Below are 14598 nucleotides of genomic sequence, written 5' to 3'. Positions count from 1 at the left end.
CTTGATACTTCACTTCAATCAATTACCTTCACCACACCATTAGAAATCAGCCATATGCCATTTGGCTTGGATCCCTCCCTATAAAGGGCCACACCACGTAGTTTCATTGTCTCTTTGGTGGAACCCACGATTTGCTCACGGACTACTGATGGAAGGGCTCCCAACAAAGGATTGGAACTAATCAGATCATGTGCCTTAGGAATCTTAACTATAGGAGGATTACGTAGAAGTTTCTTCAAGTCAGTCTGCAGTAAAACCAAACTCCAGTACAGCATTATTGGACGCTTAAGCAACAAAGGCTAAATGATGAAATATTTGTGGGGAATACCTGGACAGCATCATGAAGATGAACCAATTCCTTCTGCTCTAATAATCCAGCCTTCTCAAGATCTTGAACGTATTCGATTAGATGATTGAGCACCGAATAAGTCACTTGCCTTGTTTTCAAAACAGGCAAAACCTACAAAAATCATCATGATATATGATTTTAAACAAATATCAGTCACACCTATGCCAAGTAGAACTGTTTCCTAAAAACATCAACGTGAGACCGGTATAATATGTGTTAACTATTATGTAAAACGTCTAATACCCCCAAAATTTTCATGTAAAAGAAATTATTGTTTTAGTAAATTAGTTGTCAGTTTATTCATCAAGTCTGAATAACGGAATAATATTGATAGTGAACAAAGGGGGTAATGTGTAAATATTTATTTTAATAAACCAGATTCGGGGCTATAACTAGCCCTAGTGTCTAATGGAAGTCCTTTTGGGAGTATGTAAGCTGAGTAAGTGAGTAGAGCAGAGGGTGAGCTTGAGCTTTTCTATTGCAATCTGCATTGTGTGAGTGAGAAATTCATCCTTATTCCAACAGTCTAGCAAGAATCCAGACTTCATGAGAAGGCTGACATTTTCTACCGGTTGTTGATTGAAGTGAAGGAAGGAGTAGGAGAAAGAGATGTTTCAGTGTAAGGTGAGATTCTTTATAATCTAACTGAGTCTCATGTCCAGGGGGCAGGGGGCATGTAAAGATATATGATGCAAACTGTTCATCTTTATTCAACAATCAAATGTTTACAAATTGATTTCCAGCTTTTCGAGGGAGCCGGATCTCACCGGTGAGGTTTTCCTCCAATTCCACAATACAAAACTGATGCCTAATCACTTCAACCCCTTTCTATTTATACTTCTAATAACCCAACTTACTTGACTAATTGACCAGCCCCTCATAATCGACTAATTGACCAGCCCCCTATTATCCCTACTATCTATATATGTAACAATACCCCTCCCCACCCCTAAACATCCACCTTATCCTCAAGGTGGAAAGAAAAAATAATTCTGGAGTTTTACACTTCTTGTCTTTGTATTTGTTCCAGAAATTCGTACTTCGGTGTATTCCTTAGGGCTTGAGAGATAGTTAAAGTCAGTTTTTGGGCTTAAGAGAAGGATATAAATGTGGGCTTCACCGTTGCCTTTGAAGTCCAATAGAATGAATAAACCCCTGGTTTTTTTTTTGAACGTACATACGGTTGTTCCAGAAAACATACGCAGATGAAGAACCAAGGAAGACCGGTGACAGAGGTGGCTGAGACGATGGTGGTAACAGCAAAAACAACCCCGGCGGCGGTGGAAATGGCGGTGGCGGAAGATACTTGCTTTTCTTCCCTTGGCGTGGCGACATTGTTTCTTCTTCAATTCCGCAGCTGTCGAACTCGCTTTCCGGCGAAACCGACACCACCAATGCCTTCCGTTTCCGTTCCCTCTTCAACTAACATGAACCAGAACCTCCAGCGCTCGTTTTCACTTTCTTGATTTTACGTTCGTCTTCATCGCCTTCTCCCAAAAGTTCCGCCACACTTTTCTGCTTCCGTTTTTTACGCAACTTCCAGTCACCACTTCCCGACGGGCCGTTGAAATCGGAATCTGAAACGAACCCGCTTCTCTTCCCGTCTTCAACACCTTCGGTATACTTCAGATCGTGATATTCCGGCAATAATTGACCGCCTTTCCATCGATAAAAAACGGTCAGGCAGCTTTTCAGAACAGTGAATTCAAACTCAGCCATTTTTACACCTGCCTCAATTGTAGCAGAAGCTTTCAAAGTCGAAAAGAACTCCATTGGATTCATTCGATCGATCAAAATCTTGATCGTGTTCCCTTTCGGCATAACAACTCCCGCCTTGATCCCACTGTTCACCGCCACACACCCGTCACCATCCTGATCAACTGTTCAACATTTACACATCATTTCCGCCTCCACGAGTCTACCAACCGCTTCTAAGGCCTTCTAAACCGCATTCACAAACTTCTTGGAGTCACTTTGATTTGACATTTCTTCAAAACAGTCAATGAACAGTTTCAATTGAGATGGTGATTGGTGAGCACCAAGAAAACGACCCGTCCCCAAAATACCCTACCAAGAGATGACCTTTACGTTTCAAAGTAGCGGCATAATCCGACGCATCCGAAGGGTTGTAAATCTGACCAGGCCACCAAGGATGACTCTTGATTTTACCCCAAACAAAATCACCCACAACGAAATCGTGATCTTCTTCTACGGTTTCATCCTGTTCATCATTGTAATCGCCTTCGTTCTCCGCTAATTCCTGCCCGAATCTTGACCGTTTTGCATGAATTCCATCATTGTTCTTGCTCGTATCTTCCCCGGATTCAACGAATTCCACTTCGTTTTCTTGTTTCCCAACTCCCGTCGAATCACTAACCTCGGAAACCGACTTCATCTCGCCGCCATTTAAGCCGGAAAACGAGCTCTTTGCATCTACAAACACCATATTCTCATCATCACCACCAACCAAATTACCAGAAACCCCTTCTTTCTCATTTTCTTGAATCTCAAACCCTTCTTCTTGATTCTTTAAAACATCATCGTCTTTAACTTCTTGAATCGCAACAGAAATTTGGGTCTTTTCTATTACAGTCGTTGGAACAACCACCGCAGTGCCTCCATCTCCTTCCTTCTCTCTCTCATCTTGTTTTCTTTTTCTATTTTCTGCCAAGACCGTAAGTTTGTGATCTTGATCAATTGATTGTTCTTGGACATAATTCAAGTCTTCTTGAATCGATTTCTTTATGACTTTCCAATCTTCTTGAACCACATCCATGGAAGACTTCATCGAAGTAATATCCTCCATCTTTTGCACCATGACAAGCATGCTCCTGGTCAATTCCAAAGTCGACTGCTCTGATATCATTTGATGCAAACTGTTCATCTTTATTCAACAATCAAATGTTTACAAATTGATTTCCAGCTTTTCAAGAGAGCTGGATCTCACCAGAGAGGTTTTCCTCCAACTCCACAATACAAAACTGATGCCTAATCACTTCTACCCCCTTCTATTTATACTTCTAACAACCCAACGTACTTGACTAATTGACCAGCCCCCTATTATCCCTACTATCTATATATGTAACAATATAGTACAAAACCTTCAAATTCATTAGATTTGTGCATGCAAGGCCCGTTTGAATAGATCTCTGGCTTTTAGTATCAGTTCGCAGAAGTTGGGATCCAAAATGTAAAGCCATGAATAAACTTTGGGAGATTTTTGGAAGTATGTTAGGAATACATTTAATTTGAAGTGTATGATCTATATCCGAAATAAATTATGGATTAGACTTGATTGGATGCATGTGTTTCGTCAAGTTCATGTATTTTGGGTATCAGAAATGCATTTGACCAAGTTTGGTTTGAGTTTTAAGTTGTTGTATGTTGGGATTATGCACTTGTTGGAGTAAAGGCTCTACACCCAGAAGTCAGTGGAGTAGGTTGAAGGCATGTATGCACATGCACTTGATGAAATGGTTTTTGAAGAAGTAAGCATGATATGCCTAAAGTTCTGAAAGTCATTCTTTTGAAGGCACCGTGGCAAAGTCCTTCCGATGAAGGCTTCGTAGAGAAGTCCTTTTGAAGGCATTGTAGTAAGTCCTCATCTGAACTCAATGGCAGTGAATTCCTTTGAAGACATGGCTGAAAAGTCATTATTTTCATAGCACAGCAAAAATACTTCTTTAAAGATGAATGGGAAACATCACTATTCTTTTTGAGAAGATTTAGTTGATATTTGGAAAAAGGGTAGCCAAAAACATGTCTTGGAGGCACTTGAAAAAAATACTTTCATGTACATGCTTTATGAAAACTTCTAGACATGAATTCTAGCAGGTTTGTTAAACTCACAGGCTTTAGCTCAGTTTTTAATGTATACATACAAGATTCGTAAGGAGAGGTCAAGCTTTAAAGGTAAGGAATAGCTTGAATGTGCAGGGAAAAATTGCAGAGATGCTTAAGGAATTTGGCTGCATTTGTTTATAAATTCTAAGGCATATCATAGATGAAAGGCTGGATGCACAATGTTTTATACAAGTGATGAATCTGACTCTGTTGTAAGCATCTGTCGGTGGAAGCAAATATGAGTAGGTGTAAGTTCAATGTTTAGAACATTACTTGTAAGTTGAATGTTCGGAGTTGGATGATGTATTGGAACACTAATCTATGCAAGAATGTACGTTGGCTTTGTATAGATATTTGGTATAAGTGTAACTTTAGAGATTCAGGATATCACAACAAGAGCTTGTAAATTTTTAACTAACCTGTGGAAAAGTAATGCGAACATCTTCCAGGAACTTTTTTGCTTCCTCTCCTTCTGTCTCACTCTCATCAATTATCGCCAAAGCAATATCACTATCACCTACAATAAGAGTTGCAGGTATAATAATGTTAGTACTCCTAGAGCTTAGAATTGAAGATGAAGTTCTATAAATTTCTTCACGGTTATAGCTTGTAATTAGGTACTCAAAATATTGTATGGTACACTAGGAGTGACATAACCACAGGGCATAGGCCTTCCCTCAGGATTAACATGATGCTTAAAATCACCTAAAAGGAGTTAAGAGTACAATGCTACTTCTATATCAAATAAAGTCTCATAGGACTTAATAGTCATGTGGCTTTAGTTCTTCCCCAGGTTACATGAGCCTTTTGGGTTCTTCCCCAGTCTCATAGAAAATCAACTAGAATTCTACACTTCTATCATCATAAATTTCTTCATATAATCAACTTATCATCGTTCAAACATGTTCATCAAATTTTACACATCAGATATACATGCAAAGATACGTAAAACCAGTCATGAATCTATGATGTTTATTGGGGTACAGGAGTCGGTGTTTTAATTCAAATTCACAATGAAGCAAGCAAGTTTAAATAAATGCGAGCAGATTAGTTGAGGAAGTCCAAATCATTCAGAGTTTCATCATCTTTCATAATGTCTCAACATACAGATCCTTAAATTGGAAGGACGCATATCCAAATTAATCACATAACCAGTGATGCCAATTTGTAAAAGTATTGAACAATAGAATTAAGCCATTAACTTAAATACATTATATTGCAGAAAACTAGATTATATTATATTGCAATAAACTGTATACTGTACTATACTTATATTATACATATACGAAATTCCATCAAAATACCCAGAATTCCACATGTTATTACATTACATTATATTATATTGCATCATAATATATTATACCTCATTATGCAGTACTATATCATAATACTACACTATATCATTATACATAATATAGTATATGCGTGTGTATATATAATATGTACGCAAGTCTGTTTGTATATATAATATGTAGGCATGAACGATTACCATCAGCATTTCTTAGTTTGTTTTGGAATATATATATAGGGGTATAAAGAAGGCTAACTATTGAGAGAAGGTAAGAAAGGAAGGTTAAGGGTCGTTTCATATGTGGATCATTGGAAAATCCGAAAAAAGAAAATCTATTTAAAGATGCATATGTGAACTGACATTATAGATTATTCTTATGGGTTCACATATGCATCTTCAAATGGATTTTTTCAATGCTTCACATATGAAGCTTCCCTTAACCTTCTCTTCTTAGTTCTTACCTTCTCACGATATTTAGCCTTCTTATTTTCCCATCATATATATAAAAAGAACTTTAAGGCTGTTTCCTCTATATAGATCCACCCATGCATAAATATATGAAAATATATACATGTAATGATGCATGTATGTATGAAAAGATATCATATTTGGAATACATGGCCATTTGGGAAGGAAAAACATATTAACTTGCAATCTCCAAAAGGATCAAGAGTATTTGTTACCAATGAAGTCATGTAGTTGCTGCCGTGCAATCCTATGGGCACGGAGAAAGGCAGCAGATATGTAACATGCAGATTCCAACCTTTCGACTGTGAAGTAGGTTACAAGCCTCCTGGGGAACATATTTGTTTGCAGGAACTTATAATAATTAGGGAAATGAACATTAGCTTTCAAGGCATTCCAATCACATAGTGGTTCACGCAACACCGAATCAAGTGCTTCATCCACAGATTGCATCAAAATGTTTGCTGTAAACTGGGTGATCCTACCTTCCTCCAGCATCCCCCAATAAGCAGCTTGCACACCTAACATGGAACAGACTCCAGCATTTAGAAAGAATATAGATATCCCAATATGCGAAATCAACACAACATCCTATAATTACATTGCATTTGAAGAACCTGACAGTCCCCTGAGGAATCACTTTGGTGGTCTTACAACTATGCTAATACCAGATGAAGCCTGGAATGTGACATACAGAAACCCTAAGAACAGATAACAAGAAGTTTTCTTCAATAGTAGCTTACATTGCAATCAAAACAATTAAAAACATTGGAAGAAAAATTCAGACATAAAATATAAGAAATTTGATCATCATATCGGAACATTGGGTCTCTATGATTAAAAACATCTATTAGAGCACACAAGAACTAGTTAAAACTACAGCTAAAATCGACATCAGCATGATAGACCCTTCAAGCTTGAAAAACCATCACTTGCTTCGATGCTCAACAAAATGGCAGCGACGTTAGCAAGTGTGTCCCCAGAAAATTCCATATTATACTTGGCGGATCCACAAACAACTTCTGATGGTTTTAGCGATGATAACCTTGTTGCTGATGGGTTTACCGGATGTGTTGTTCATGCTCAATTAAAAGAGGGAAAGGTTCCTACTGTGAACCAGATCCAAAACCAAGAGACATTGCAGGATGAAGACAGCACACCATTGAATTAAATGAGTTTGGCTATGTAATGACCAAGCTAATTGGGGTTGATCTATGTTTTAGACTACCGGGTGAATGTTAAATTCTTCTTTTTGACAGAGTATGTTCAAGTTGCTGCTACCAAAGGACTGTTTGTTGTCTTTATGAATGACTTGCTTCTTGGCATCCATAAGATTGTTCAGAAGAATGTTATTGTCAGAAAATTACCTACTGTTGAGACACTTTGATTTACAACAGTGATCCATCAGGACAAAACCAGTAATTCGACCACTAACCACCTGGTTGTGGCTAAGCTTGTTGATATGGGTCATAAAGCAAATGTTGGACGATCCTTCAGTGCAGAAAGGATCATCAATAATACATTTCACTGAATTAAGTCGATGCTCAATCAACCACAATACCACAACACGAGCAGTAGTTGATGGAACGCTTGGGAATCGGCATTTCCATTTTTTTCCACCTTGAGGACAAGGTGAAAATTCGGGGGCGGGTATTGTTATACCCCCAGTTAGATAGTCAAATAGTGGTAGGCGAAGGTACAAGTGCCTTATGCAGTAGTACAAGTAGATAAAATGCAAGAGTAGTAATAAGTGGGGTAGTATAAATAAGAAAAGGTTAGGTCATCAAGGTTTTATCAATCAGTTTGTGTGTGTGTAGGGCGAGCCTTGGGAGACATCCGGCAGTCTCGAAGTGGCTGGAACTCGATTGTAACCCTTTGGTTGTGTAACACCCTAGTTTCTTTATTTGCTAAATCTTAATGTTTAAGCCTTAAATACAAGATTTTATAAGTAAATTAAGTACTCTTAAAAGAGTCCAGCAGCTGTAGCATCTATTAAACTCTCACATTTATAAGGCAAGTAGCTTACAAGGAGAAGCATGAGAAATCAAGCCTAAGGGGATGAGTTGTAAAGGCTAGAAGTGTGTTGGCAAGCTATGTGATGATTAAGCAAGTCTAGTAAGCATGACTAAGCAAGCTAGTAATGAGTTGTGAAGGCTAAAAGCATGAGTAGGCAAGACTATTTGATTACAAGGCAAGTCTAAGAAGCATGACAAGGAAATACTAAGAGCATGAGATGTCAAGATTCTCTTCCTAGGCGTCAAGATTCTCTTATCCTCAAGTAGGAGGTGTAAAACTCTCATAAGAGTACATGTTTGAGAGCAAAAAGAACAAGTAGCTAATGCCATGAATTTACCTATAAATAGGGGTTGAGGTGTTACTATTAGCTTCATAGCACAAATAAGAAATCTCCCTCTTTATATATAATCAAGCTTAAAGAAAGGAATTAAGGGAAAAGCTAGGCATAATCAAGGTGAGTACTTATGAGATTTATGAGGTACATACATGCTATATAAAAGTATTTTGTGCATTATAAGGTATTTTGACATGTTTGCTTTACATGAAAATGTTATGCATTCATATACATTCAAGATATGCATGATGATATGTTTTGATCCAAGTATGTGTTTTACACCAAAGCATGAAAATGTTTACATGTTACCATACAAGTATGTGTTTTACACCAAAGCATATTTACATGTTATGATGCAAGTATGTGTTACACAAGGCATGAAAGGTTTTATATGTTATGTATGACCATAAATACCCATCGTACGGGATATTACAAGAAGGGACGACTTGCAAACGGACCTTATGGGGCAGCCTTTATGGACCTGGGGGTTAGCAAACCTCGAGATAAATATGGCATACTTACATGTTTCAAGTGAGATCTCAAAAGAATGTTTATGCATGATAAAAATATTATTTTGTGCATGATCAAGAGTTTTAGGGAATTACTATTCACAAAATTTTAAGCATCATGAAAATTGTCTGTTCATGAAATCATAACTACTCACTAAGCTTTTTAGCTTATATATCTCATGTATGTATCTCAAGAAAGGAGTAAAGAAGATTTGTATGAAGTAGTATTTTAGAAATCATTATCTCATGTAAGTATCTCAAGAAAGGAGTAAAGAAGATTTGCATGAAGTAGTATTTTAATAATCATTAGCAAGTTATATTGTATTATAAGCTATTGATTTACGTTTCCGCTAGTATTTCATCTTTGTTGTGATTTATAAGCTATGTTATAAAGTTAAATTTCAAGCTTATATTCAAGACTTAGTAGTTTTAATTATAAAGCAACAACACCCAATTTTAGAATTTGGCGCATTACAGATTGGTTGTAGTTAATACGAATCATTCTCCGATTGGTTGTATTCAATTTGGTTTGTATTAGTCCCTCAACAGTGAATTAAAGTCATATCTTAAAATTACTAGGCATATATCCAAAAAAAACTGTATCATTTAAGAAGTATTATACAAACAAACCCTAACATCCATGATGTTATATGTGGTGAGTTGAATGACATGGAAGATGATTACCTATGAGACCTAAAATAAATATAAGCATGGATTAAACTATTTCATGAACTTAGTTTGAAATCTTATATAATGATATACCTGGTAAGGTAAGGAATAGACAGAGTAAAAAATATTAAATAAATAAAATTACTTGCCATTTAAAAATCGTATACGTATATCAGATAGATGCATGTGCTCCACATTGTTATCATTCTCTGGTGCGGTATGAGGATGGATACGTTCTCCTTCTAAATCATGCAAACATGTGATATACTTTTTGACGGTAGGCCAATCAGCAGGTCCTAATTCCTCGTCATCTACAAGATCACCAAATGCCTCTAGCGCTTTGCCCATCATTTCATACTTGGTGTAATCTAGTATACGTCTCTACAACAAAAATTAAAAGTCACTTAACTGAAGGAACAACATTTTGTAATACTTACGTTCAAATAATTGAGAGCGCAAAAAAAATGAACAAGTATGCAACCAATGTGAAAATAAAAGACAAAAGAACACGAGTTTTGAACCAAATATGAAATTGGACTATAAGAATTATTTGCATATTAACTTAATAAAACAGGTTCAGTCCTAATAATAGATTCAATAGGAAAACAATGTGAATAAATGATATTGCTATGACCATATAAGTCATTATTTAATAATTGTACATTCCAAAATATAAGGGCACTTAAGAAAAAAGTTCAATATCAAGGAATTTGAGAGCCATAAACGAAAATAATATGCACATCATGCATGCAGATTTCTATTCATATTTGTAAGACATCTATAGTAACATCTCTTAGATAAACCAAATATGATAAATCCTTACAAAGTTCAGGATAATTTGAATTTTATTCGAAATTGGAAGGAGTTTATTATCATCAAACACATTTGTAGAGTCCCTTTTACCGAATATATACCAAGCAAGTTTAAGGACAGATCCAAATTAATGGGGATAACAACTTGATAATAGGTAGGTTGACTCTGTTTGACGATGATTGGCTTTTTCTTCAACAAAAACATAACTCACTTTGCACCTATACTCTGGAAAAGAGGGGGCAGAACTATTTAAGAGCTGATGCCCCAACCATCAGAAAATAAATAAAACCAAAAGGGGCAAAAAAGAGTCAAGTCATTCTCTGTCTACTTCTACACAATCAAGAAGATAGAGAACAAGAATGTAATTCAAATATTAGATATACTCATAGTGACCATAGCTCTATTACAGGACTTTGTCTCTAAATGCGTGTAATCTGTTCAATCTGATTAAATTTCTTAAGGCTCGATGCCTAGAGCAGTCTACAGTTCTTTGGCAATTCTGAGGTACAAGAGTGCATGAAGGAACAAGAAATGTGTCAGCTCAGATGTTGAATTTGTAGCCTAAGAATAATTTTGGGAAAAAAACAAAACAAAGGCACTTAGTCATACAAAACATCTCATTGATTCCTTTCTGCGAAGTCAGCTTTAGCAGTAACAAACTCTTTCGTTCCTCCCTCTTCTCTAAAAGTTACAAATAAAAGGTTATCTTGCCATTACTGATACACACAAATTCACATGCACACACACACACACACACACACACACATATACATGTATGGAGAGAGAGAGAGAGGCAGTATGAAAGCACACAAAGTAGTTCACTTGAAAGTATAAAACTACACGTACTTGCTCTTGTACAATACCTAACACTGTCTTCATATATATTATAAGTGTACCTTAGCCGCCGACAGTTTATCCATTTCTAGCATCCGCAAAACAAATTGAGTAGTTGATCCATTTACAATAAGTGTTAGAAACACAATTCCGCCAGTGAAGAACACAAACTGCACAGGTGAAGAAATAATCAATACAAGTCCCGATGATCTCTAATTTAAATAAATCATCAACTTCTTCCTGTACATAATTTATTTCCAAAGGATCAAATGTAGCATTTCTTTTCCTTGAGATATTACAAAGTTAAGATACAATTTAGCAAAAAACAAAGTACCAAAGATCCTGTTTGACGATTGATGTATGGCGATGTGTCACTAGCTTGCTGAAAATAACAAAAAAGGTGGTAAAAACAAATATCAGGCACGTTAAGTATTAAAAATAGGCAATTAAAAGCATAAACAATAAGTTAATTAGAGTAAGAATACTATGTTTTAAGAAGAATGGTGCAGAGAAGTCACAACTCAGACTTCCCAGGTGCTAATTTCAAAAAGTTTAAATATTAATAGTCATTAATTGAATTGATATACTTCAAATGAAATTTTCCATGGAGGAGAACCTCCATTCTAACTAAGAATCAACTACTGAATCACAACTTGTACGTTTTAAGCATGATCACAGTAAGAAAATTTTAGACATGGAATTGATTCAATGGTGCAAAAAGAAAAGCATTTGAAAACTAGCAAAATAAGTGTGCCATGTTAGGGCTCAAAAATAGAGTTTTCAAGATTTCTTCTATAAGTAACAAGGATAACTTGCCTTAACGGATAAAGATAGAGACAATGCCACAGCGCCTCTTAAACCAGACCACACTAGTACAATAGCTTCTTTCCAATCTAAGCCATAACCAAAATAATGCAGAAAGGGATATAATGATCCAACCACTACGACCCGTGAGAGTTGTAGCAAAACATAGAGGAGGATGAGGTAGCCCCAAGAATTTTCTGTTTGACAGATAATAGAATATGGTTATACCAATGGGAATACAATTGAATGCAAATATACATTAATGCTTGAACGCATGGTGGGAAAGCAGATACACGCATAATTAGAAGCAATGATGAAATACTTATTGCTTGAATAAAAACATGAGCTCCAGGACAATTTAAGAGGATGATAATCAGCAAGTTTATCATCATGTATATGTTGCTGTTGCTCTTGGACATTAGGTAATAGTGAAAGTGGATTGCTTCACTTGTAGAATATCAAAAGTAGAAAATACTCATTATTTCTGATGAATAAGATCATGAGAAACATTATATTAAGTTACGAAACCAAGTATACTTGGCTGGTAAAGGGCACTCCATACCAAGTAGTGACGATGTACCTGTGATTCATAGCACAAACTAGATACTTCTAATAAATAATGCATTATCCATTTAAACACAACAAAGCCCCTTTTAACCTTGATCATATTACAACTACTACTAGACATGCARATCTATGATAAGYTTCTATTGAAGCATGTCATGCTTTGCTATCATTCATTTCCATGGCTATATAGTTCCAAATATTAATTAATATGAACTAAATTCCAAACCCTTCCAACATAAGTGCAACTATTCTACCACTTCCCAAAGCTCCAAGTATGCAAGTTTTCTACATCCTAATGAGACCAATTAGCGGCATGCACAACTTTATGCAAGTCCACTTGGTAAATTCCAATAAAAATATATTTGATCTTATTCTAGCAACCAATCCTTTAAGCTCACTTACAGGCCATTAGTCTAAAGTCTATGCTACTGGGGATATAAGCATATGGTGGTCATATATGGTTCGAATGGAAGGGTTGTTACTTGAAGATCATGCTTAAGCATAATATAGCATTGATAGAGCTTTAACTAGATGGGTCTAGAGATTGACAAAGTAAAACCAAGCATGCCTCTCGAGTGTGAGCAATGAAAGTCGCTTTGTTGAGCTTTTCCAAAATCAAGATTTAAGAAAATATATAAACTGGTATCAGTCAATGCATCTCGAATAGAGGGACAAAAACCAACCAAAAATACCATATCAGTGAACAGAAGATAAAGGATTGCTGCAGAGCCAAAATGATGTTACTTTTTTCACTTTCGTATTTTTCAGTCACATGTCAAGGATTTACTTTTCTTTCTCTCTCGTCCTTATTTTGTTGCCTTGTCTGTAAAATTTGGGTTTCCAACCCTTCTTAAGTATATACATGTCAGCATATACAAATTGTTTGGGGAAACTTCCTATCTTTTTTCTCACACTTCTCACGAGCCAGAGGTCTTCATGGAAACATCCGCTCTACTCTTTGAAGGTAGAGGTTGGGTTTGTGTACATGCCCCCCCCCCCAAAAAACCCAACCTCACCTTCAGGTGGTATATATTGGGCTCATTTGGTTTGGTTATGTCAGCATACAAAGATGTTTGCATCTCACCTTCAGCTGGTATATATTCACTCCCACTCGGTGCTTTTTTCTCATGTATGTGTCCATGTTGTGTCATCACCACTCCCATAATTTCTACCTCCGCATACCTTGAACAAAGCTTCCAGCATATGCTTCCATGTGACCAAATATATCTCTTACTTCAGCCAATCATATATTTAGACTAGAAAAATAAATTTGCGCAACGATAGCCTAAAACCAAACAGGCTAATGAAAGAAATCTTATTCCATGCGGGGAAATCATATAAGAACATATACGAACTTCTAAACACATATCACAAACAAGAGTAAGCGATGTGGCATTAAAAAATGTATGTAGCATGAGAGAGAAAACAAAGAAAATAAACATTAACAAGGAAGGATAACCACTTAGAGAACTTACGTTCATGTTTAAGAATGTTGTCACCTCCGAGGATGCCTTCAGCTATGACTACTCCACTGCAAAACAAAAGAAACAAAACTACTAAACCAAGTACTTCTCATGGTTTATGCACCACACCACACACAGAAAATTATCAACGCATTCCTCCCGTCTTAATTTGTGGCTCAAAGTAATGAAACACAAGAGTTTTCTTCTAGGAACGCATACCTTAGGATGAAGATAAGCGTATTAGCAATATACGACACCATTTCCCTGCAGTTCAAGATGAGGAAGACCAAGTATTACAACAGTAAATGGTATTCTCATGCAAGTCAGAATAAGATAATAATTTATACTAAACAACTATAACAAGTATCAGAGGTCCTGATTTATAAGCTATTGGTTCTGAAGCCTTTGTCTAGCCTTTATCAGTCTACTTTCACAATAGAAGATGAACTCTTTTCTGTGTTAGAATATTAGCAGTTTAGTGTATTTTCAGTGCCATCATGTCTTGATGAACAAGCTAGATGCAAACCGAGGGCAACAACTATACGACAATCTATGTTGTTGGAAAGTTCTACCATTTATGCTCTAACTAGCATCGATAAAACGATGTATTGATAAAAATAGTTTACTAACTACATTTTTCT

General features: G+C 36.3%; 1 protein-coding gene across 1 annotated transcript in view; it reads right to left on the bottom strand.

Annotated features, from left to right (window-relative positions):
* The window catches only part of LOC112522877 (sodium/hydrogen exchanger 8), a 49543-nt gene that overhangs the window by 18709 nt on the left and 16236 nt on the right, over positions 1-14598 (bottom strand). The window contains exons 10-19 of the mRNA XM_025132197.1: positions 14177-14221; positions 13970-14025; positions 11940-12124; positions 11458-11505; positions 11186-11293; positions 9626-9857; positions 6167-6469; positions 4612-4709; positions 329-460; positions 27-245 (exon numbers count right to left, since the gene is read on the bottom strand). Of these exons, the coding sequence (XP_024987965.1) occupies positions 27-245; positions 329-460; positions 4612-4709; positions 6167-6469; positions 9626-9857; positions 11186-11293; positions 11458-11505; positions 11940-12124; positions 13970-14025; positions 14177-14221 (1426 nt within the window). The remainder of the gene's footprint in view (positions 1-26; positions 246-328; positions 461-4611; positions 4710-6166; positions 6470-9625; positions 9858-11185; positions 11294-11457; positions 11506-11939; positions 12125-13969; positions 14026-14176; positions 14222-14598) is intronic.

This window comes from Cynara cardunculus (assembly GCF_001531365.2).
Source record: "Cynara cardunculus var. scolymus isolate 2C chromosome LG 12, CcrdV1, whole genome shotgun sequence".
NCBI classification, from domain to species: Eukaryota; Viridiplantae; Streptophyta; class Magnoliopsida; order Asterales; family Asteraceae; genus Cynara; species Cynara cardunculus.
Note: the sequence above shows the minus strand (reverse complement) of the source record. Positions and strands in the feature narration are given on the sequence as shown.